Below are 26,194 nucleotides of genomic sequence, written 5' to 3'. Positions count from 1 at the left end.
TGAATGTTTGGGTTAGATTGTTATATGTCATGAACTTGTTATTTTCAAAGAGGTCTTGGAGATGAGTGATTCCACTTTCTTCCCATGTCTTCAGATAGAGCAGTGGTTTTTTATTTTTAAAGTTGGGGTTGTGCCAGATTGGAGACAACATGCTAGTTTTTAATTGAATATTCGTAATGTCCAAAGCTTTCCACCGCAGTTGTGGAAGTTTGCAATTGGTTGACATTAATGCTGTTCTTATACATCTTTGTATGACAAATAAATAATTAAAAAGGAGCAGTCAAAATAATCCATATCACTACAACTTATATCTACATTTAGGAAAGCTTTTAAGTGTTAAATCTTGTGTAGTTTTATTGTCTTTTTAAATGTAGCACTTTGAGATTCCTTGGAATGAAAAGTGAAAAGTGCATTATAAATTAAATCTATTATTATTATTATTATTAATTTTATTATTAATAATAATATTAATATTTTTTTTTATTGTATCTTACTTTATTTTTGACATACATTTTTGTTTAGTTATGGTTTTTTTAATTTATTTATTTATTATTACTTGAGTTTCCTCACAGGAGTTAAAACAAATATATCATGACAAAATGTATTAATATTTCTTAAAATATTAATACACCAGGTGACGTAATTAATCGACGGCGGCGAAGGCTAATGACGTCTGCCATGGTGAACAAACAACAAATTTCCAAAAATTGACTACTAAAAGCACATTTATAACACTTTCTCCTGTGCCTCTAACCGCTGATAAAATCTCAAATTTCACAAGGTTTGAATGTAAATCAAAGGAAAAGAGGCACATTGAGAAATGCTGCTCACACTCACCTTCCACTCACAAATAAACATTAATCCAAAATGATTATGATTTTATGAAATTGTTATATTTATGCCAGATATAGGCCTACGTGGTAGGCATAGAAATATACATTAGCACAAAGCTTTCCTAGGTGAATGAAATATGTTGAAACATAATGTGGCTAAAAATGTCTAATCCATTTTTTAAAACGACAGAGTGTCTGTTTTATAATCAGTTATAATCTGATAATAAGGCTTACATATAATAAGATATGGGTTTTAGATTATATAAAGTTGTTCAAGGCATATTATTGCATTGGTAACTTACATGATCTCCATCCCTTGTCGGTGTTGGTGAGTTTCCGAAAGTGCCCGGGTGTGTGCGTCCCTTTAAATGTTGTTTCCCGCAAGGAATTGTGGGTCAGCATTATCTCGTCTCCTTTGGCAAAGGATGCATCAGTGTGTCCTAGGCTAAAGGAGATTATAAAGGATGCACTGAGCCTCTTTTCCGGAGCCTTAAGAGACTTTGAATGCTCCTTATCATGGCCACCCACCACTTAAACACTTCCAGGGGGGTTAAGGAATAGTGGATAGGAAAGGAGATAGGAGGGACTATTCCCTCCTATCTCATCACATCTAGATGTGATTCAACTCAAAATTGTCTGTACAACCATTAATTGTGTAGGAAAAAGATATCTAAAAAATAATACAATCAAATTAATTCACCATCAAAGTAGTGTCCAGGGATTCCTGATGCGCATTAGAAACAAACGTGCCCTGAGAAGAGCGGCTTGAGGAAGCCAATGAAAGGAAACATGCCAGGTCGGAGGAGCTGGTGTAGGAATGCAGGGGCAGGGGCTAGAGAACATTCTACGAGCCCATAGAGCTCATAGAATCAACCCCGAGCTGTAGGGATGGGAATTAATAAGAATCTAGCAATTCCGATTCCATTGTCGATACTTTTTATCAATTCGGTTCCTTGCCGATTCTCTTATCGATTCTCATTGGGTGATAATACAAGTGGATAATACAAGTGGATTTGTTTGCTTTAACTCTTTATTATCTTATCTTTGTCTTTTTAATTTCCTGCAGGGATATCAGCTCTCTTTTAATCCACCAGGTATAGATTGTTTTCACTGGATAATAATATAAACGAAAGCGCTTTATAAAATTGATGAATTATTATTATTATAACATATGACACTTTTTGGCTACAAACAGTTGAGAATATTTACAGTGCTCCTTTTGAACTTGAACAGTTTGATCCAAAACTAAACAAAACAGACATAAAACAAATAATTATTCTGTAAAAGATAACATATTAACCAAAAGTACAGCTGCACTTGTTCTGTATTTAAACTGTAAAGCTTTAGTTTAGGTTTTGTTTACATTTCTATAAATGGACCTTCAGAGACACTGTTCTCATTGTTAAATGTGACGTCATCAACCGTGTGTATGTGTGTGTACACGTGTGAAAGAGCAAACTAAAGACAACGATCTCTACCAGTCCGCCTCCCTTGTCTGATTACTTGTTACGAGGACATAAACTGGTGACGAGGTGTGTGTTTTCTTGCAGAAGTTTGTTGTTTTCGGAAGAAAAGTCAGTACAGGAAGCAACTTTAGCACGAGTGTACAGAACCCGGAAGTGACCAGCGTCGCAACAGAGACACTACAAACACAGCACGGAGGACAGCACTGTTGTGGGTGGTGGAAGTGGATTCTTCGCGGTGGACAGCAAACAACTATATGGTGGGAGGAGCTTCACTTGGTGCTAGCATAAACACAATATACAGGACCTGGAGGAGTTTATTGTTATGTATTTGCGACGTAAGAGGAACCGATATGCGGAATTGACAGGCAAGCAAACAAATGATTCCTAGGATTTGGATTACTGGGAACCGGTTCTCTGAAAGAACCGGTTTTCGATTCCTATCCATACTGAGATGTGTCTTCCCCTCCATGTTTTGACAGTCAAGCTTTCGTGTCGCGTTGATGGCAAGGAGCGTCAGGCCAGATTCAGCTGACCAGCTGCATAATCTATGCAGTGATGGCACAATGTTCTCATCTGTGTTTGTACCTGACAAAGAGCTACTCAGGAGCTCAGATATGGTGGATGATGCTCAGTAGATCATCTACAAGTGCTGCAGACTGATTTCTCTGTTGCTGCAATAACTCAGATCTATGGCAAAACAGATCAGTAGGACAGTTCATGTTTTCCATGAACTGATAAGAGCAAAGTTACAGGAACTGACAGAGCAGCCACATTAAATTGCACCTTTTCGCATCGCAATCTTAGTGAATTCCCCACAGCAGGTGAGGAAACAGCATCACCATAGGATTTAGGGACGCACGTGGTTTACTACCCTTTATTTCAGATCTTAGTGAATCTGCGCCTTAGAGTACTATAAATGCACAGGGTTCACGAACCATGTGTTTATTCTCAGTATGTTAGAGAAGGTATTTATTCATCATCGTGTTATGTTTTTTTTTTCACTTTGAAAAGGTAATTTGTGGTTCTCAGCCGTGAGGCTCTCTTTCCATGGATGACTCACCCTCCACCTCTTTAAACAAACACTCTCTTGGTACCACATTACCTCGTTTTCACATGGAAAATGTTAATCATGCCCAAGATGTCAGCTCAGAGTCAGGTCAACAGAGCATGTTTAACGTATACAGTATGTAGAGAGAGAAGGCAAACACATATGCAAAGGGAAGTTAGACAGGTGCTTCCTCTTCTTTCTGTTTACCCTGGCACTGAACAAAACACTTGTCTTCCCTAGCAAAGGGAGTAACAAATCTCCTTAAAGTAATTTGCAATCGCTGTGGCTGAAAAAGCCTCTCGCATCAAAGAGCCTCTGTGAGACATTTCATTTTAGAGTTGAAATGAAATGCTATGCCAGAAATGCTGGCTACCACATTTCAGGCTGCATTCTCTAAAACTGTCATTTGATTTTCATGAATAAAGACTCAAATGTATTGTTGCCCCCATTCTTTGTTGGAACAGACTGTGTCGAGCTTCAGTGTCACTTGAATAGCTTATTTCCTGCATCTATGTTATTGAAATCATTTAGTAATGCGATGCTCCATTGGGACTGTGTAAAATGGATATGAGCTACCAAAACACTGGTCATTTCTATAAAGGAAGACTTTATCTCTGCTGGATTAAATGCGAAGCCTTTTTGCTGTGGGGGAACTCAGTCAGTACTCCACTCAAAGAGAAATTCATACTTTTAATTTCTTTACTTTCTTTGGTATAGTGGGTCATTTCATTTGAACTGAATCAATACACAGACATGACATTTATTTGAGTGGTATGGACTTTGTACAAACACTACACATATTATATAAGGAAGTTGCTTTAAAATCTACAATTCTTTATATTTGATTTTAAAAGATTTAACATGAGGTTGGATAATTAAGAGAAAGAATGGTTTATTTTCTAAATGATCTGACTGTAGATCTACAGGACACTATTCATTGGACACAGATCAATATGCATGCAATTGCAAAAATGGTGTATTAATGCTCATAATTGATATAGTTTTATTTAAACACTTATACATGATGCATTCATTTATACATTCAGGGTCGTATTCTTCCACGTGCGTTAGAAAACTTTTGAAAATCTGATGGGAGCAGCGGTATCAAAGCAAGGGCAGTCCCCTTGCTTTCACACTCCTCCCATTGACTGAGGTTGTCACGATGCAGAGATATGGTGGTGGAGGACCCAATTGCAGGAGGAAATTGAGGCAGTAGGCAGGCTTCGAGTGTTCATGATAATAGTCCATGTTTAATTTATAAAAACCACCAAAAACCCAATATCCAAACAAGCACAAGGAGAGACTCAGAAAAACAAAAAGAGGACCACAAGGGTTAAACACAAATAAAATCAAACAGAACCTGACATAGCTGGCACTGGCGGCGACGTTGGACTAGCCTGGAAGCTAGGGGACTCAGGAGAACTGGAAGCCAGAGGACATTGGAGAACTAGCATGGAAGCTAGGGGACTCAGGAGAACGAGCCTGGAACCTAGGAGTTACTGGAGAGGAAATACCAAGTGAAACATTGTTAACAGATGACGACTATAGCGCGCTGATCAATACTGAATGCAGGAATGTAAGAAGTCGATAAAATCAGGCTTTCCACACAAAGAAACCTTAATCTGTTGTTTGTATGTTAAATTGTTTTCCAATGAAGGCACTAAAATGAAGTGTGCTTTATCATTTACATGGATTTCAATGATATTTATAAGCATTAATAAAACTCCATGTTTCGTGATTTCGAGACAGCCCAAAGATAAATGACATCATGGCCTCAGACCGCCTTCATTGACAAACTTTTGTGCTTTAAGTCAATTTACGTGGGCGTGTCAGGAACCTGGACCGGAGAATACGCGCAGGAGAAAGGCGCTTAACTGCAGGTGTGGAGAGTGGAGTGATAATGTTTGTAAAATGTCCTAGTGCTGTTATACTCTATATCAGCACTCATTGAATGTCCATTTACATTACTCGGTAAATGGACTTGATGTTATATAGTGCTTTATCACCACACTGAAACAGTCTCAAAGCGCTTTACACATCAGCTCATTCACCCAATCACTCTCACATTTACACACCAGTGGGACAGGACTGCCATGTAAGGCGCTAGTCGACCACTGGGAGCAACTTAGGGTTCAGTGTCTTGCCCAAGGACACTTCGACACATAGTCAGATACTGGGATCGAACCCCCAACCTCTCGATCAGAAGACGACCCACTACCACCTGAGCCATGGTCGCCCATTACTTGGTCGGAATTAACTATTGCATAATCACATTTAAAACTCATTCAATATAAAAGTGCAATAATCCTGATAAATAAATTTTTTGACTGGAAGTGGAAGTAGAAAATGCATGCAGGGATGACTTTTGCGCCGGTTTCAGCCAATGCACTTAAAAAAAAAAAAATTGATGAAACTTGGAACTCCTACTGAAAGCTCTTCTTATCACTGAAACAGTAGCTTTTTAATAACCTTTTTGTCGGCTGTGTTCCACCAACTGTAAAGCAAATACACACTTCCTATTCTCTTATTAACATTTTGTTTGTGGATATTTTGTCAATCATTGTTGTTCACCAACCTCGACCACTTCCCACTTTTAAATATAACCCACAATATCTGCTCTTTGATGTAGTGACACTATCCCTTAATCGTTGACCTTGAGAACCATGAAATCATGTGATCACGGTTATAAAATCTGAAACAATTTTTTTTCTATGGAATGACTCAAATGATACAAGACTATAAATCAATTCTGATTTTCAGTGGCTGATAGGTTGATTGATGAGTTGGCCTTCATCACATTAATAAGCCATGCTTGACATTAAAGTGTAGAATTTATCACATACAAGTCAATGTCAAAGCTTAAATAATAAGTGTTAGGTTTCCTGTCTAAACGTAGGGGGATGGTTCTCATGGATAGGGCAAACAAACCACAATTTTATCAGTAATTGGCTGCAGATGCAAAACAGTGATTAATAAGAGCTGTCATTGTCAAATGAATGTATAGCAAGTACAGTATGGCTAATCCTGACAGTGTTCTTCTCCCACTCTATCCACACCAATGGATGTGATGTGACAGTGGGAGAGATGCACAGGAGGCCTTAATGCTGTAGTTTGCAGAATCCTCTCTCCGCTGTTTTGAAACCGAAACTCAATCTCCCTTACCGGTGTCTTTTGTGAATGCTCTTAGCAAAGGTTTTCTTAATAAAGACTAGTGACAAATGTATGAACTTTACCTTGTGCTATTGGAGATTTATCTAGTGTTTTAGAGACTCTAACACGAATACACGTATCACTCTGTAGTTGCTGTCCCCGCCAGTGATCACACAGCTGTGATCCCAGCTTCCTGCTCTGAGCAGACTGATAACCATTACTCCGCATCCAGACATTTTAAAAATTAATTCAGTTTGAATAAGCTTCTCTTGGTTTACATGCGATTCATCCCATCTGTTATCACTCTCTCTGACACAAGTGTGTGTGTGTTGCGGATCTTTGCAGTCACGGAGGTCCGTGAGGACGCAAAGCCAAAGTGATTGGTTCCTCCTTAGTGTTTGTGGCTTGAAACTGTTGCTTCCCCATTTTGATCTGCCTTTTTACGCTTGATTTGGAGTGTAACTGTTGTGTCTAACGCTGTTATGGAGACTTCTGCTAGGACGTCCGTCATTTCACTTTTACTGCTGAGGGTACCTGAACGCGTCTGACTTCAGATGAGCAGCCAATAGTAACGCCAAAAACAGCTCATGGAGCACACGTTTGTAGAACGATCTCTGATTGGCTGACATCCAGATTCTAGGAGCGTCACAAAAAAGGCAGACAGAGAATCAATGAACCTCTTACTATTACCATTACCCATTAAAAAACACACAAGTCATTTTTTCTAATCATCTATTTATGATATAGGAACAGTACATATGTCATAATGTAATGTAATAGCAGTGATTCCACATAATGTCATTAACAAATATTATCCAGGCAAGCTGCTGCTGTAATGAAAAAGATAAATAGAAAAAAATAAAAATAGTTTTTATTCTTTCGTTTCCCACTGTATTGTTAAAGGGGAACATAAACTCTAAAATTTCCCTATGTCAAGTCTTTTGGGGTCTTTGTTAAACAATATGTGGTTTATAATAAGTAATTTCCACTGAAGGCGAATAAGATACTGGTCTGTATTTTTTCCCCTGACGTCTTTGAAACAGAAGAATGTGTACATCCAACACAATGGTATTTTGCTTTTAATTGTCAGATGTATAGATTTAAATTAAACATCTTCTTTTTCTTCTCTTTTTCCTCTCACTGTGGGCATGTCCAGGGAATAATATTAATGCAGGCCTGAACATTTTCATTTAAAAAAAATGTGGTCTATAAGGTGCAATAGGGACAATATTGACTACAGGCCACATACAATCAATTTCAATGGCCTCTAAGACTTTGATCAATTGTTTGAGTTGATGCGGTCTTGTGAAACTGTATACGAAAGCTGACGTTCCCCTTGTTTCCTTTAAACTGTTACTGCTCATGGATGAGGATGGAGTTTATTTTATAATTGGCTGATGGGTAATTAATGTTATAGACTTGGGCGTGCCAACGTCCTTTTGAGCTCTACGATGCCCAGTGCATCTTGGTACACGTTCCACTGTATACTGTAAATAGCGGTGTAACTTGGTGGAGATCCACAGCAGGTGTGGTGGGTTATAGTGCACAATTATGTGTTCCACTCTGAATGCATGAGACTCGAAAGCCCTGTGGTAAATTTTACTGTTTGCAATAGGGTTGCCACCTTTCAGAAAAGCAAATAAGGGACACTCACAATAGAAACATTTTGACATAAAATAGTGTTTCCCAAACTTTATTGCCCCATGTACCCCTTAGCTCATGATATGCATCATTTATGTGTCGGCAGGCTCGTCTAAACTCTTTCTCTCGTCCAACATTAAGACTTTTTATTCATTTATTTCTGATATTTTGCTCGTTTTAGAATTTGAAACCCTTCACATTCTAAACAATAAATTATGTATTCTAAGGGACAGGTGGCAACCCTAGTTTGCAACCTATTTACCTAGCTAGCTTAGTACAGTGAAATTGCTAATGGCTCATTAAATCACTCAAGGCCAATTTTTCTTTGCACTTGTTGTAGTATGCATGTCACTGGCCTTGTTGTTATAGCCAGGCACCAAAAGATAGCAGTTTCAAAAAGGCTTGCATTATTCTCATTTTTTTTTAAAAAAAAGACAAAACGAACAACATTAATTGTTCATAGTCTATTATAAACATGTATTATGTATGTATTGTGCATTTATAGTGTTTCACTTCTTTTAATTGTTCATAACATTTGGGGAAACTGGAGTTTTAATATCGTAGTTAAAATTGCAATAAAACAAGTGACAGCTTATAAGAGCTTATTTTTCATATGGTATGTCTACAGTAGAATATACACATTTTTGAAAATGTTTACATATTTACTGGTAGTTTAAGTTAAACAAGAAAACTGAACTTTTGACTACAAGGTTAGCTGTAGACATGTATCTTTAGCATTAGCAGTTCTTCTTTGCTAATCTCAAATGATGCAAAAATAAATGCATGATTTAAAAAAAAAAATCTAAAACTGATCAAAACACTGCAATGCATATGTACAAGTTATTGTAAAAGGACACGTTTATAGGCCTGTTCATATTGAGGTTTCTACATTAGGTTTTTATTTAATCCAGGTTTCTGTGTTTCTGCTCTTCTTCTGGCAATCAGTGATCTCCTCCCTCTGCTGGACAAGGCTCCCACAGGACGAATCTTCATCTCAGTAAAATCAAGGGATCGTAAATGTCCCTTCCATGGCTCCCAGTTTACTCCCTGATGGCAAGAAAAGAAATAAAGTAGGCAAGAGGCTATAACCAGGTTCAAATCCTGTTTACTACGTGGTTTACTACCCTTTATTTCAGATCTTAGTGAATCCTCCCAAAAGTGTGCTTTAGAGCAATGAACAAAGTTTTTACTCAAAAAAGTGTAAATGAAGAGATGCCGACTTCTTCACTCACCAAACTGTGCCGGTTGTCACCCCATTTGCCATTGAGATTGGCCAGGTGGCAGTTTTTGTACCACCAGGCGCCCCGATGGGTGAGGGCGCAGTTACCCAGAGCAATGTCATTATCTGAATCCACAGTGGTCCAAGGCCGGCCTTGGTGGTATGTCATCGCATCGCCTGTGAAACACCAGTAAAATTGGAAATTTAATGCTAAATTTAAGAAAAAAAACCCTCAACACTCATTTACTGTACACATTTCACTTACATATTAATTTAGGATGTCACTGCTTCCTCGTGTCACAATCTGTGTTGGTTGTATTGTATGTTTATTTTCATAATAATGCACGTTTCCTTTAAAAACCTCCTTTCTGACATTGCTCTGATATGTTTCTCAAACCAATATTTCACATACTGCTGGTTTCTTTTTGCTTTCTGCTACGGTATGTGTACACACAATGCAACACGCATGCCTGAATGTAATGATTCTCAATTCTTTAAAATAATCCTCACACTGTCTGCAGTGAGCTGTTCTTTACCCACCCGCTGTTCCGCTGTATTTTCCAATAGTCAGTTTGAACTTCTGTTTCACTGGTGCAATCTTGAAATTGTCATACACTGCATAGGCCCTCTCCGAGCCTAGGCCCAGGTCAAACCTCAGCTCATACTGAGTAGGAGTGCTGGTGAGCTCGTATATCTTCTCCAGACCTAAAGTTAGACATACAGAGTATAGAGAGAAATATTAGTTTGTTTCAATATTGTTCATGGGTCCATGTGAGGTCTGCTCACCAATCCAAAACTCCTCAGTCATGTTGCCAAATCCTGCGATATACTGCCGCCAGCGTTTCATAAAGTCTAGCTTGCCAATATTGCGACGCTGCAGAACCTGAGGAGGCACAGGATGAAGCATTAAAACTTTCAGTGTGTAATTCACATTCAAACGTGGTCTATAATCATCTATGATAATTACAACATTGTACATGCCAGTTTATTGGCCTTATTTAAACTTAACACTGAACACTTTTCAGGGTATCAGTGAGACTGTAAACATTTATCCTTTATTCATTCAGAGGATTTTCTCAAGGATGATTCCTTGCATAGTTAGTCATTAAAAATAAATTTTAAAAAGCTGGCAAAAAGTTGAACTGACCATCATTGCTAACACCCTAAGGGGGACAAAAAAAAAAAATCCCACTGTAAAAGTGAAGAATAAAGGATATCTTTATGTTACTATGAACAAAAATATCAACAAAACAATGCACATTTCAAGTCAAGTCTATTTATATTTTGCACATTGTGTACATAGAAAATATAGCACAAAAATCCATTTCCTGACTCATTTTCAGTGTTGTGGGTATCTGCTGGTGCCTATCTCCAGCTCTCAATGGGAATTAGGCAGGGGTACACCTTGGACAGGGGGCCAGTCCATCGCAGGGCCACACAAACATCCACATCCATTCCTATAGGCAACCTAACAGTCATGTTTTGTGAGAGGAAGCCGAAGTACCAGGAGGAAACCCGCACATTACTTAGTAATTGAATACAAAGTAATAGGCCTGTGAATATCATCGTCACCTGTTCAAAAAAGAAATTATAAAAATGTAAACTTTATTGAGAAATGTACAATAGAAGACTGTGAAACTTTAGCAAACTAATTAGTATGAAGATGTACTAACTTTATGTCAAAGACTGTCATAACACAGTTACAGTTTCCTATTAATGTGGAGGAGCATCCGTGACTGGGAGAGGTGAGTGGAGCGGCATCATCATCTAATAATTTATATGAGGAAGACAAAAGTGCTCCGTATGTGCCACTACACCACCATAAACAGCCTTCCCTGTGTAAGTTACAGCTCATTGCATCTGCGGCTGTTTGCTTTGGCTGTGAAATAATCTGCATAACGTCACTATGCAGAAGCCTGTGTGCAACGCTTTCAAATTCAATAACAACAGGAATACTGATTGAGCACATCCACCTCACAGCAAGAATGTTCTGGTTCAAGCCATGGGGTGGATACTTGGGTCTTTTCTGTGTGGAGTTTGCTTGTTTTCTCCAGGTACAACGGCTTCCTGCCACAATTTAAAAACATGACTGTTAGGTTGATTGGAGTTTCTAGTGTACCTCCACCCAATGATAGCTGGGATAGGCACCAGCAGACCCCCGCGGCCCTGAAAGGAGCAAGCAGGCAAGAAAATTGAAGATGAATAGATGATAATAAAAATGATGATAACAATAATAGAACTAGTAGTACTTTGGAGAGCTGCTCTTTCCCCCAGTAAAGTCAGCACTGCTGGGCCTCAGCAGTGAAATAGCAATAGCTTGTTTCTTAACAGATTTTAATTTTCAAGGTTTAAATTTAGTAAGTTCTCTCATATTGACACCAAAGTTTTCTAAATCTACAAGTTAGATTCTTTGTGCACTAAATATCATTTATGTGCAATATTTACTGTCTGATTTGAAATTAATTTGTTATTTTTTAAATCCATCAACACCTCTAAAAACAACACATATATACAAATTGTATTACTTAATTTTGTTGTCACTACAGTACAACAGTCACTACATATTGAATAATTTTTAAAGATTTGTTCATAAGTTGTCTTACAACCCAAAAGTGTGAACAGCATCACATTTTCTATGGCACATGCTGTACTTTTTTTTAGTGTGAAGCTGAAACCAGGAAAATGACAGCTCAGTTAGAATACCATAAACCTGAATATAGACTTATTGCAATAAGAACAAAACACAACCATCCCTGATGTTGATAGTTGACAGTCCTGTACAATGGTCTGGCATTAAAGGGGTCCAGTTTTTTGTTTGGATTTATTTATTTATCTTCTATTCAAATTTTGTACAAGGTTGATTAGTGTCTGTCTCAGCTCCTATCAAGAACAAGGTGACAGAATCTGTCTGTTACACACCCGATGATACATTTATAACTTTTATTTACAAAAATTATTGCATCCTCATTGTCATCTGCATCACAATGCTTTCTCACAATTATTACCCTCTGGCAACAGTATTTGCTGACCCCTTCTGTAAAATGTGACTGGGAACATGAACCTTGGCAAAGCTAATTGAAATTCAACACATTGATTATAACATTATTAAATACATTCACTTCTATTGTGTTTAAAAGCTGGCCAGAGACAGCAGGGGGGATGAAGGACCCCCTAATTACCCCATAAACACTTATATTACCCTCACAGAGACTACAAGAAGGATTTATTAAGGTGAAAAAGTTATTTAGTTCTGCTTTAATCTCATGTTAGCTCCACCCGTTTCTTCATAGCTTTTCCATTCTTATTGGTTATATTTTGTGTATTACCATCCAGCCGCCTCCATCAGTTTCCATGTCGCAGTAAATTTCTAGGGGTCTCAAGAGGTCACTGGAGATATAAATAGTGTATAACCCACTGTGCTTGTTGCCATTCTTCAAAACTTGAAGACAGTCCATGGGGAAGGAGTAGAGCTTGCCAACTGAGAGGAAAATGTAACACATATACTAATGATGAGTGCATTTTATACCCCAGCAACTACATACCGGCAGAAAGTCCCACAAACTGACATCACCGACAGATTAAACCACTTACTTGTTTCAAAGATGGTTTCCACCACTTTAGTCCGTTTAGCACCTTTGTAGGCAAGTATAGTCACAACATATCTCTTTCCTGTCTCCAGTTCAAACACAGTAAAGCTGCTTTCCCCGGCTCCAAGCTGCTTTTCAACAGGCTTCATTCAACACACAAGTGTTACAGTGTATACAGATGGCAGATTTAGTAACATAAGAAATACGTACAGTCTAATGGAATTGATTGTTTGATATTTTTTCGACACAAACTGAATAATGAAGTTAATTTTCATTGTGTTTTAAACACAAGGCACATTACACCTGCCTGTAGGTTTGGCTGCTGCCATAAGAGGGCAGTGTTTCACCAATCTTAGTTTGAAGTGAACTGAGCAGTGTAATAGTCAGATTTGGTAGTAATAAGAAAAGTCATGTATTTGTTGTTCTTTGTGCATCACTTAGAATTACATTATATACTAATAATCAAAGAATATGTGAATTAGATAGCTGATTTAGTATAAAACATGATAGAAAATCCATCTCAATGTGGGCAACTCATTCATACACACAAAGAACACAAAAAATGACAATTGCTGTACATCTGAGCATGGCATTGATTGAAAATTTAAATACAATTGATTGCATCTTATGATATGTAACAAATAAACATTTACAAATATCATGGGGATGCATAAAGGCTAATGTATGTGTGCTAATTCTACTTGCCTCCATATTGCCATCTTCATCCCTGTAGGTGAGGATATACCCATCAATGTCAGCCAGAGGAGGAATCCAGGACAAGGACGCAGAATCCGACGTCACATCTATAGCCTTCAGGTCTTTAGGAGAATCCATGTCTGTGACAAAAAGGATACTTCGCATCATCCTCAATATTTGGTCCAGTGCATTTCTCAAAATGATTTGTACAAATACTAAAACACCATGGATCACCTTCAAAAGCCAGTCTCTAGCTCAAAACCTGTCGTTCATCTCGCAAAAGTTAATATCTGTGTCATCAGAATGACAAGTCCTGATGTTATTGTGTATGGATAAGACAAAATGCTTAATCATGTTGTCAATGGAAAAGTGCATTCTGGAGGGATGTTCAGATGTAAACTATGGCTAAAGTTGTAAATTCAAATTGTAAGTTGTGGGAGATTAATTGCAAGAGATTGGCCAAAATTCACATTCACGCTTTTACTCTTTGGATGGTAATTTATTGACGGACAATGCCATTGTGACGCAGAAACACAAAAAAGAACAAAAAACAAAATTACAACCATAGGGCAACATTCACATCTGTTTCTGATGATATTTGAAAATTCAATGATAACTCAACATTAAGGGTCCTCCGTGTGATAGTCCAACCTTTTACCACGGTGCTAACCAGCTGCTATTAATATGTGACCAAAGCACAGGCGACTATTAAAGGTGCAAGCGAAGGAGGTCATGAAAAGTAGGAATTCCTCCTTTCCTTCTCTTTTCAACTTTTGGTACAGCTGACACAACTGTCGGTATTCTAGAGAAACATAATAAATACTTCTATCTTATTACAATGGAACTAATAATACCACAGTGAAAGTGGGAAACTGAAACTCCAATTGTTCAAAAATATGCATGTGGTTTGCATCCATAAGGTGCAGTAGCAAATATATATATATATATATATATATATATATATATATATATATATATATATATATATATATATATATATATATATATAATTCATCTCTTATTTATTATTTATTGGTTAACTATTTAGACAAAATATTGTGACTATGAAGACTCATTCAGCACTGCTGATAATGGCACATTAACGGTCCTTGTATCTATGTCTAATAAAATCCCAAATGTAATAACACACACTTTATAGCTCCCCAATATGTCTGCTGATGCATTAACTTCCTGGTTAGAGCTTAGAGGTGCTTATAAAATCAGGTGAGTTATGACGAGTCACAATTTTATTCTACAGACGCTCATTTGCTGCCTAATTGAAAAGTCTCCAGCTTTCACTCGGAGCTCCTAGGAGACTTCACGCATCATCTCCTCAACACAAAGATACCTCTGTGGTAACCCACTTCCCATCTGTGGCCATTTCTAGACTCACACTGTATTATTATGAGACACATCCAAGTACTTGGTACGAGCTTTAGGGAGATTTGTGATGTCTTCTAGAAGTTCAGTCTCAATGTGAATAGGGTGGGGGGTTGCTATTAAGAGACAATTAAACAAAATGGTTGATGTGGAATATCAAAAACCCTAATTGTAAATGTTATAAATAATTAAAAGTATGAGTACAATACATGTAATGCTTGGTTTGTGCAAGTTGATTTTTTTAATGCAGCTATAGGATCTTAGTGTTATGTTAATATCTCCAAAGTTATTCTACTGTATAATATTGGCGATGATGGATAAATCCACACAGATTGCCCCTTTTATCCGCTTGATTGAGAGTTGGACAGCTAGCTAGCTTCTATCTCGGCAGCCGATGGACGGAAGGAAAGGCAGAAAGACAGACAGATACAGTACCTCATTACAATATGATATTGAACATCACAATTGGATTTCTTTTGTCTTATCAAAAACATCCCAAATACCATGGAAAATAATTTACCCCTTGTATTACATTGATAAAGGGATTTTTACTCCTGCTTCCCTAAGACTGAAACAGTAACAGAAGTTATGTGTGTAAAGCTTTCTCAAAGAAAGGTGATTATTGCTTCTTTGAATATTACTGTAAAATGGTAATTTTATCTTTTTGGGTTTAAACTCCTACACATTTCACCTTTCTACAAAGGAAAAGCTGTGATAAACCAAATGACCTACTAAAAGCAAAGACGTGTGACCCAATAATCTATCACTTTTCCTACTCCCCCATGATCCCTGTGAATAGTAATATACTAAAATGATACCACACAATGAAATAAATCACCTACCTAAATTTAATCAACTTAAGCTTTTCATCAGACTACAAATATTTCTTAAAGCTGATATCCGGAGTTTCTGAGAGGATGTCCTGCCCTCAACAGCTCCACTTCCTCCCCCTGCCTCTGCAATTTATCAAAAGCCACACCTTTACTTTTCTGCACGCGCATCACGGAACATAACAGGGTTGCATCAGGTCGCATTGATATAGGTCTATGGGTCAGGTAAGAGCCAAAATCATATTTCCACATTCACTTTGATTGACAGTCTCAAAAAGCCTATTGGCTGGGCGCACTCAGCGATTGTTTCCGTTTGTATAGGACGAAGGAGGGACTTATATACATTAATCTATATGAATGACCACCGGCAGTAGACCATAGTAAAAGACTATAGTTATTTTTTCGCATTTCAAAAGAATCATACAAACATAGATTTCTCAGAAACTCCGAATATCAGCTTTAACTCAGTGGGAGGAAATGACTGCACTTGTGGTCTTTTCATCTGAAAAGCTGTAGAGTTTCTGCAATTGCACGTAAAACAATTCTGAGTAAACAAATTGTCTTTACTTTCCATGAGATATGGAGCCGACACACACCAACTGACAATCCCTATTAGTGCTTCTGTGCTTTTCCTAAATAACAGTAGGCTTGGAGTTTAAAGATTTTACTCCTCCCGAGACTCATTAGTAAAATACATCTGTTAAAGACTTAGTGGTTCAGGAGAAGAGAAGAATATTCTTAAACGAAAGAATTCCAACAGGATGAACACAATTTGAAGCACCATTTGTGATCTTGTTTGTTGTGCTTCAATAGTAATTGGCTCTTCATGGAAATGTAAAGCTTAGAGTTTGCCGCAGGTTAGTTACTGGCAGATTCATTTGGTTCTGTAAAAATGTGTAAATGTGAATAAAGATCAAAGTTTGCACCAATAGAAACTGAAAAAAACATGGTTGGTTAGCAGAGGTGAAAGTAATGGCTTACAAGTACTCATGTTACTGTAATTGAGTTGCTTTTATGAGTACTTGTACTTTTTTGAGTATATTTCCAAATCAGTAATTGTACGTAAGTACGTTTTAAAATAAGTAAAGTATTAAATTACATCTCTACACCCAACTGTTACTGAGAAAATTATTATTTTTTGTGATTATTTCTTCATTTTCGTTTCACGGTCTCACTTTGAACATCATCCATATGTGCTTAGTCGTGCCATTTCTGGGGTTCAGGTTGGTGTTTCTACCTATTATGTTTTTACCCACATTTGTTTTGATACTCTTTTAGACTTCATAAATGTAGCTATACTTAGAGCCTGATATTTTGTTTATTATGAATTTAACTCATTTGAGTTATTTCATTTAATAACGAATTGTACATTTTGACAAACCTATTATTTTATACAGATGCCTTTGTGCAAAATAAATGAAATTCCAATCATGCATGATGTGGTCACTTCCTTTTTAAGTTTATACATGAAATGTTTACTGTATGCAAGGGAACCATGGCAAGATTAAATGTTGGGGGGTAAAAGTAACTAGTAAGTTTGACATAAGTACTATTTAATTGAGCTACTTTTTACATTAAAATAATTTTAATCAGTAATAGTACTTCTATTTGAGTAGGATATATCAGTTTTCTTCACACCTCTGTTGGTTAGCATCAACATAAGCATAAAAAAATCAGCCTGTTTTTACATCTCTCCGCTTATGTTCAGGCCTTAGCTTTGCTTTTCTGAAGGCCAATATGTAGTATCTGGAGAGGTTTCAGGCCTGAAGCTAACCAGAAGGTAAGAGATCTTCTTAAACCCAGTGGGGATATTCTCACGAAAGCCATCAAGGGAGCTACAAGACAGGTGACTTGCAGTAGTAATTTGCTAAGGGGGTGCGGGATTGATTTGTGGGGGTGCTGAGAATTTAAAGAAAAAAAAAAACTTTTATAAGGAGTTTCTCATTTTTTCTTCAATAAAAGAAATTGTGCAAGTGCAATGTGCAAGTCGGCGACTATGGGCGTGGTTGTCGTCCCTGGGGGCGCTGGTCTCGGTGCTGCTTCCGTTCCGGGTCCGGCCGTCTGCTGGGCGGGGGCCTTGGCTCCTCTGCTGGGGTCTCGGGCGGGGGGCTCTCTGGGCCCTTCCCTCGGGGGGTTGGGTGCTTGGGTGTGGGTGGGTGGGTGGGGGGGGGCTGTATGCTGGCGGGGGGCCTTGGGGTTGGGGGTTGGGGTTGGTGGGGGGATGCGCTGGGTGCTCGGCTGCTTGGGGCTTCCTCGGATGTGTGTGTGGGCGGTGGCTGCCTCTTGGCCTGGGATCTTGGGGGCATCTGGGGGGTTGCTCGGCCGCGGGGGGGTTGCCTGGGGCTCCCTGGCCCCCGCTCTTTCTGCTGGCCTGGCTGCATCTGCGGGCCCAGGGCAGTTCCTGGGTTTGCAGTAGCGGTTTTCTTTTGCACATATACTGGTATACGATGCACTGGCACGCCTTGGGATGTGGGATAAAACTCATACTGGGCTTAACCTTAGACACGTTAATCCCAAATACCTGCTTTAGGTACTACCATTCACTCATTCCCCCTGTTCACAGCCACCACCCAAAAAAAAAGAAAAAAAAAAAAAAAAAAAGAAATTGTGCAACACAGAATGTTAGATAAAAATGTAGTTTTAACTGAGTTTGGTCAAAGAATATTGAACAAATTAGTTAAGCATAATACAAGTGACCACAAGGCAATGGCAACAAAAAAATAATAATGAGCAAATGTGACCTATTCAACACCTGACAGCCACTCTTTCGCCTGCCAATAATCAGACAGTAAATCTAAAAAGCAAAACGTCAGAAAAGAACAAACTCACCTTAGTTGTTTTATAGGAGAATGATGTGTTTGTTGTTGTTTCTGCGTGTTTGGACAGGCAGGCATGATTGTTGAGTGGAGGGTTTTCTTTTCGGTTTCACAGGTATGTTTTAACGTACCGCATGCAAGATAAACTGCTCACATGAAGCGGAGGTGACAGGTAGTGTGACAGAAATGGGTAAAAGTTTGTAGAGGCTCCCTGGGAGACAGGCTCTTGGTCTTCATTTTCTACGGGGGTACAAGCAGTGATTTGATTGGAACAGAACGGCTACTCTGGAACTTTTTAATGTTTTTTAACTCAATAAATTAATAATAAAAATATTTATATGCTCAAGGAGCTTAACTGGGGCTACACAAATTCCTGACGGGGCTATAGCTCCCCTTAGCCTTGATGTAGTGCCGTCCCTGCTTTAAGGGATCCAATAACAATGAAAAGTTGCACTAAAAAGTAAGGATGAATATTATATAGATATATATTACTGAAAGAAGAACCAAAAAGATATGAAAACTAAAGTTTTATTTTTCCTCAACAAAAATGAAATACCTGATTTAGCATACTGTAGTGTTTGTACCAAGAATGTGATCAAATAAAACAATGAAGTACTTTGTATCAACCCAAGTTATTTTTTTTGCCTATACATTGCTCAAACCAAGACTCATTTTAGAAAATCAAGAGCCAGGCAGTTCTGTTATGTCAAGATCAAACATTTACATGATAACAAATGGCACATCTTACATTCTTAGAAGGGCATTCACTTCGTTTCAGTTCATTTATTTCATTTACTTGTCAGTGACTGCACTCATTTGTCAACTGAAAAACGGCAACGATAAATGAACTATTAGCTTTCAATGCTGGGAGACTCAGCAAGAACAGCTATGAAAGCCAAAAGCTCAGTGCAGCCCACAGATCTGCTTGTGTTTTAATGCAAATAGAGGTTTGTATGTATGATGCATCTGTCTTCAGGCAAAAGAGACTTCAACGATGAAAGGATTTATCTATAACCTTTATAGTTTAAATGGATTTTAAACAAACATTTCTGCTGTGTATCATTACAGACTGGCTTGTTGCATTTATATCCTACTCCTCCAAAATTCTGATTGCTGTACTTTGAATTTGGTAAATCAATAACTGACCGTGAAGATGATTGCTATAAACTGAGTAGGAAGCTCTTTGAGTAACCACTGGATGTGTAACTGCTCCGTAATCACCCCCGCATCTGTCTGTGATGGATAACTGTTGTGGCAGAGATTTAGCTAATTCTCGTGAAATTGTGCAATATAGCGAGTTGTCAATATAAAGAGAACCACAGTTCATTGTGTCCTAGAGGCACAAAAGGAAATCGATTCAGTCCTGCCCTGTAGGTCTTCTGCTTTTGTGGAGATTATTGTGATTCAACCATGGATAAGTGCAATATTTATATGTGAAATACGATCCACTGCCGCCCTGTCCAGGGTGTACCCCCGCTTAGCGCCTGAAGAAAGCTTTTCACACCCAAGCCACAGTGAAATACAATACGACTTGAACACGGAGTATTTTATTTGAAAATAAACTGGATTTTTATTCTGTGTCTGTTATAGAAGGTCTGCATATCTGTTGTGAAGGACTCCAAACTGATGCTCAGCTGTGACGGACTGCATACGCATGTGGTAGAAAATGACACATTGACTAGAATGGAAACATATCAGCGCAGTTGCAGCCATACACATTAAGCAACAAACTAAAGGGCCTCTAGAATTAATTCTGTGTGCATGAGGACAAACAAAACAGTAAACAATGTAGAAATAATCCCAGTTTAAAGAGTTTGTGTAAAAATAATAACTTGTCTTTTGTACTCTCTGGTAAGGTGTGATGTGTGTATAACATGTAATGAAATGTTTTATATTCTTAAAAATGTTGCAAGGTAACTGTTTTCCAATTCATTAGTCCTGGGCCCTATGCTAGAAACTGGATTGTCTGCTATCGCTCTAACTTCCAAAATGTGTGTCCTGTACTTTGACGCTGGTTAACTTCTTACTGAGGTAAATCTCCATGGTAACTGATGCTGAATGACTAACCTAGTCTAAAGCAGTTTTTGTTCAGGAAAAGTGTTCAGCGGGTAAAAAAAGCACCACCCCCTGACAAATCAGTTCTCTTGGAAAATAGCATTGCTCATTCTCAGAAGAGAATATGGAGGTTATTCTCTGTATATGATGCGCGTAAGGTGCAACATTTTTCAACTCTGAACCATGGACTTTTATGAATTATTTTACTAAAATGCACATTATCTGTGTGTATACAGGTTTGGGACCGGCAAAAGGATGCTCAGTGATTGACAGTTTTCTTCCTGTCAATCTGATTCTCACTATACCCCTCCCCTTAAATTAATAATGTATCTTGAACAAAATTATCGAAAGTATTCCTTGTGTGTCTGGAGGGCTCAAAGTTGTTCCTGTTTATCCTGGCTATCCAAGTCTCACCGGATATCAAATAGTTTCCTACAGCAGACTAAGGGAGTCGACATGGACCAAACAAACACTGAGGCATGATATACATTAAGCAGTATGAACATCAGTGACAAAATGGCTGTCATCATCTGGTTCGTCAACAGAAAACATAATATTAGACTGCTAAAAGAGGAAATCAATCTTAGGATGTTCTCACACCGACAGATCCTAGAGCAATTAAAAGGCTCTCAAATTCATTTGCTTGGATATTGTGCCATTTTTGGGCGGTGTGAACACGCAAACGAAGTCTAGAGCGGATCAATCTGGTGAATTCTATATTAATTGTTTCTATCAGTCGCTGAGCGTTTCCAATCGAAGCCTAAAGTAATTAGGAATGCCTTTGACACAAGCGCTGATTGAGCGGATCAAACAAGAAGTTACCGCAATGACATAAAGCGCACAGCATTGTGGGTGGTCAGTAGAGCCAACGACAGCACAAAACAGGGCTTTACCACACCCCAAGTCACCCACTGAACCCCCCCCCCCCCCCCCCCCCCACCCGATCACCACCTCCGCCAGCTTGATACCTGCTGCACTGTATATATATATTTATATTTATCCTATTTATCATTTATTCTCTATCTATCCTTTATTTATCCCTCATCCTTTATATTTATCATTATTATTATTATTATTGTTGCTGGGTTGTTCTTTGTTGTGTTGTTTTTATTTCTTTTGTTTCTTTTTGTTGCTTGTTTTGTGCACCAACCACCAAGTCAAATTCCTTGTACTGTCCTCAAAACTGTACATGGCAAATAAAACATTTCTGATTCTGATTCTGATTCAAAATAACAAACGGAGAAGGCAGAAGTTTGCGCACACTCCTGTTGCTCACTTTGACTCATTGTTGCGAGCCTCTTCTTCAGGCTTCTGTTTTTCTGCCGGTAACGGTTCCCTTAAACAGTTAGCTCATGCAACTGCACCAGATGATGTTTAAAGCGGATCAGACGTTGCGCTCTGAACGCAAATCAAGCCAAATTAAGGAGACATAATGATCACCTGTCCTCCACCCATTTGGACAGAATCCCGGACTAAACCGGTGTGAAAGCACCCTTAAAGGCTCCAATTTCATTATAAATGAGCACCAAACAGAGTCTCCGTAAACAGGGTGCTCCCACACACACCCCTGGATAGAGCAGAGAGTTTGAGGCATGCTGCTTCATGGGTGGCTGTCCGTTCCTTATCTGGGCTTCGAGGGAGGAATGGGAAGCCAGCAGGGCAACCGGGTGCATGGGTAAAACAAGCCATCTTGGTCTCCTTGCTGCAACAGGGTCTGCACCATAAAAGGGGCAAAGAAAGCAAGTCCAGAGAATCCACAAACTGCCACTTGAGCAGGCATATCCACTTAGTGTATTATAACATATTTTCATGTGTATACTGTATATATGTATACAATATATACAAGAAACTGTTAACAAAGCGGTGGAATGCTGGGACACAAGCATTCCAGCCTGTGAAGTCATGCAGCAGTTCGGCCAAAATGGCGGAGTAGAGTTAATACGAGGTAGATGCGTAATTAAATTACAGATAGATAAAATATTCAATTATTTTACTGCACATGTTTTTTAACAAATACTGCAATGAACGCAATTACAGGAAATTTGTTAGTGGATTTCTTCTCCACATTAAGGAGCCAAACTTGCTTAAGCTAAACTAGAAAAGGTTGTGCCTAAGATAGAGTCGTTGATTATCTTGGTGTCCCTTGACGGCAAACTGCTCTAAATTGACTGCAAAAAACATGGGTTCGCTCTGTGTGCTCAGCTGAGCACACCACTTTCTGTCGAGGTTTGCAACTGTCATAACCCACTGTGAAGCAGTCACTCAGAATGCCCTCTGTGGCACCAGAAAATAAGTCAACTGTCCACTGAGTAAGTGTGGGGAGATGGAACTTTCTGAAGGTGTAATTATTCCAGCCTTTGCAGAGACCATGATATGAATCTCAAAGTATTTTGCATTACCCACTCTCTGCACTAGTGCCCCAGCTTTCCTCTTAGAGCCGTAAGGCTGCTGTAATGATGGTGCATTGTCCTCTAATCAAAAACCTATTCTTTGATTATTTGAGATTCAGGCCAAGGTAATTCTCATTACAACATGACACAGAATCCTTTAGACAGGCAGTCATCTCCATTGTTGTTGCAGATAAGAACAACAGACCATATCACCAGCAAAAATGATGGTACAAAGGTGAAGCTGTGGGGCTATACTTTGTAATATGTGCACAAAGAGCAATGAGTACGGTCCTTTGGACACAGCCCTGGAGGCCAATGTGTTCAGGCTGATGAAGTGTAATATGAGCTGAGCTTTTCGTCGTACTCGGTTATTATCCGGCATCAAAAGATAGGTCATTTACATCAGATAAAGGGATGTGAAGGAAGGATGAGTTTTCAACCCATCCTTCACTTACAGTCACAGACTGAGGAACAACTGTTTTGAGTCTTTTTGGCAAAACATAGGCCTTGGTCTGAAAGTGAGAATGAAAATCAATTGTGGTTGATTTTTCTTTGGTTTGAAGAAATGACCAAAGGAAAAGTTTGGCATTTGAATGAAAGAAATCATTGAAAATGGGATTTAAAAATCATGCATTCTCTGATTTATCTAACATGTGAGCTGCATTTTTTTTCTGGGGTTGACAGTTAGGTCCACTTGTTTTTCTCAAAACAAATGCAGATTTGGCTTATTAAGGCCCTAAGAATAATGAAATAGACAACAGAAATACAAAACATTTTCTATCACCACTGTAATTACCTGTTTTATTTTTCATAGATACACTTATTGTGTTTTTTCAGGGAATATTACTCTCAATATACAGTACGTTCTGGTTTTATTTTGAAACTAATAGTAATGTTGCCATTTCACGATATTCTGCACTTTCACTTAAATATCAAGATACCACAAGATCAATTGGCGAGAATTAGCTTGCTTCATTAGAACAATTAATGGGACGTAGGTCACAAGCTGCGATCATGCACAGTCTAAACATAAGTCCAGGATACACTGAACCCTAAATCAATTTAATCTTGGGCATACACAGATAGTCCTTGGTTTTAGAGAAATATGTAATATATACTTAGCCATGAAGATAAACTTGCCAATAAAGTGACAACTATGTGTGTATATCCTTAAATTACGTGCATGGTTGTTGTCTATCAACAGCGGGAGCAAAACCAGGGCACAAGAGTTTACTTGGTGATCAGCATTAGACTTTCTCCTTTTGTTTGATTCACTTAGTCATGAATTAAACAGCTGGCTGCTAAAAACACTTTACACTTTATAAAGGTGATTGTATTAAATTAAAATCCATTATGAGCTCTGATGTTTACAACAGGAAGCCCATAACAGTGTTTGAAAGGGTAAATTATGACTTGTATGAATACTAAACATTTATGGACTGTCCAATGTACCACCGCCTAGCGCCCAATGGCAGGTGGAGATGGGCACTAGCAGACCACCGTGACCCAGATCCTCAAATGGATTGCACTGAGTTTGCAACACTAAACCGGCACAAATGAGAGAAAAAAATACATTATGCGATCCACAGAGCATAAGCAAAGGATGATATGGACACCAACTGCACCACCACCACCAAGCACCGGTTTCATTTGAATGTATGTAAATGAGGGAATACTCATTACTCATTATTTGCTGCCCTCGTATGGAAATATGCCTCAGAGCAAATAGCATCTCATCCACAGATACCAGCGCTATTTGCCTCTTGCAGTTAGAGGAGCGCAGTTACTGCCGGTGAAACCCATGTAATTAATCCGGGCAATGTCACCTTTACCCTCTCTCACTCTCTCCGTCACATAAATGCTGTGCTTTAATAGGGTCGGTATGCACCGGTAAGCAGTATCGGCACTTTAAAATTTTATCCCACTGCCTACCGGGAGTTTTTTCCAGCATATGCTGCGTTTTTCTTCCTTTCTCAAACTTTCCAAACGTACTCATTATTCAGAGTCGTGGCTCAGTAAGTACTTTGTACTTAGTACTTTCCACCTCAGATAGCAAGCTGCGTGACATCCAGTATAAGGGAGCCGTCCAGCCTTACCTAAAGTAAAACCAATTATAGTCATTGCCCCACATACTTCTCAAAAGTCACTTTTGCTAAGAGCAATTCCCCCCCACACACACTTATTAAAAAAAACTGATAACCTTGCACTCATCTTATATCCAAATTATCTTACACACCATTGTGCTTTTGTACTGTAGAAGCAAGCTAGACTTAGGGTGCTTTCACACACGCCTCTTTGATCCGCACCATGCTTCAGTTCCTCGGAAAGTTTGGTCGTTTTGCGATATGTGAAAGGTCACTCGAACTCTGATGCGGAGCAAACAAGCAAACTCTGGGCCTCTATAAAATGTGGGTCTCGGTTCGCCTTAAGCGAAGCATGATACGGTTTTTAGTCATGTGAGAAAGCAAACAGGACCAATTTACGTTGAAGCGCAATTGTGACGGAGCAACTGCATCAGTGACAGGGCAGCGGGGGCACACAGCAGTCACGCAGACTCTCGTCGCGGCAACAGGCACGTGTACACTCACAAACCAGTGCTCCAGCAGGCAGCACACACACAAATATCCATCTATCAATTTTCAGACACACTAACATGTCACAAACATTTCCTCACTCTCTTCCATATTACCCCCACACCATTCATTTATTTCACTTCTCTCTCTTCCCCAAACTGTTTACATAGTCAGCCAGGACAGCACATCTGACTGCTCTATGTTTCACCTGCTCAGACATTGATATTTTTGCACATGATACATCCTTACCGGTAAGTTACCGGAGCAACATCTGCTGTGTTTATGTAGCGCATTAGCACAGGTTGTGGGATCGTGTGATTATAGGTTATTTATTAATGATGTTTCTGCAGGATTTGTATTAGGATTTCCTTTGGAAAAAATAGGAAGAAGGACGTGATGGTGCAACTGTCAGTGAGAGGGCTGCGACACACACACAAACTGTCTTCACGGCAACGAGCACACACACATGAACACATCCAACGCTCCTCAATCCATTCTGCATCAACACAC

General features: G+C 38.8%; 1 protein-coding gene across 2 annotated transcripts in view; it reads right to left on the bottom strand.

The window, feature by feature from the left end:
* Positions 1-8,677: 8,677 nt before the first annotated feature.
* Positions 8,678-26,194, bottom strand: part of tnn (tenascin N) — a 74,275-nt gene continuing 56,758 nt past the window's right edge. For both annotated transcript variants that reach the window (XM_028472909.1, XM_028472910.1), the window contains exons 10-16: positions 13,650-13,780; positions 12,949-13,087; positions 12,684-12,835; positions 10,144-10,240; positions 9,898-10,062; positions 9,371-9,534; positions 8,678-9,185 (exon numbers count right to left, since the gene is read on the bottom strand). In XM_028472909.1, coding sequence (XP_028328710.1) covers positions 9,024-9,185; positions 9,371-9,534; positions 9,898-10,062; positions 10,144-10,240; positions 12,684-12,835; positions 12,949-13,087; positions 13,650-13,780 — 1,010 coding nt within the window. In that variant the 3' untranslated portion in view covers positions 8,678-9,023. The remainder of the gene's footprint in view (positions 9,186-9,370; positions 9,535-9,897; positions 10,063-10,143; positions 10,241-12,683; positions 12,836-12,948; positions 13,088-13,649; positions 13,781-26,194) is intronic.

This window comes from Gouania willdenowi, chromosome 17 (assembly GCF_900634775.1).
Source record: "Gouania willdenowi chromosome 17, fGouWil2.1, whole genome shotgun sequence".
Lineage (NCBI taxonomy): Eukaryota > Metazoa > Chordata > Actinopteri > Blenniiformes > Gobiesocidae > Gouania > Gouania willdenowi.
Note: the sequence above shows the minus strand (reverse complement) of the source record. Positions and strands in the feature narration are given on the sequence as shown.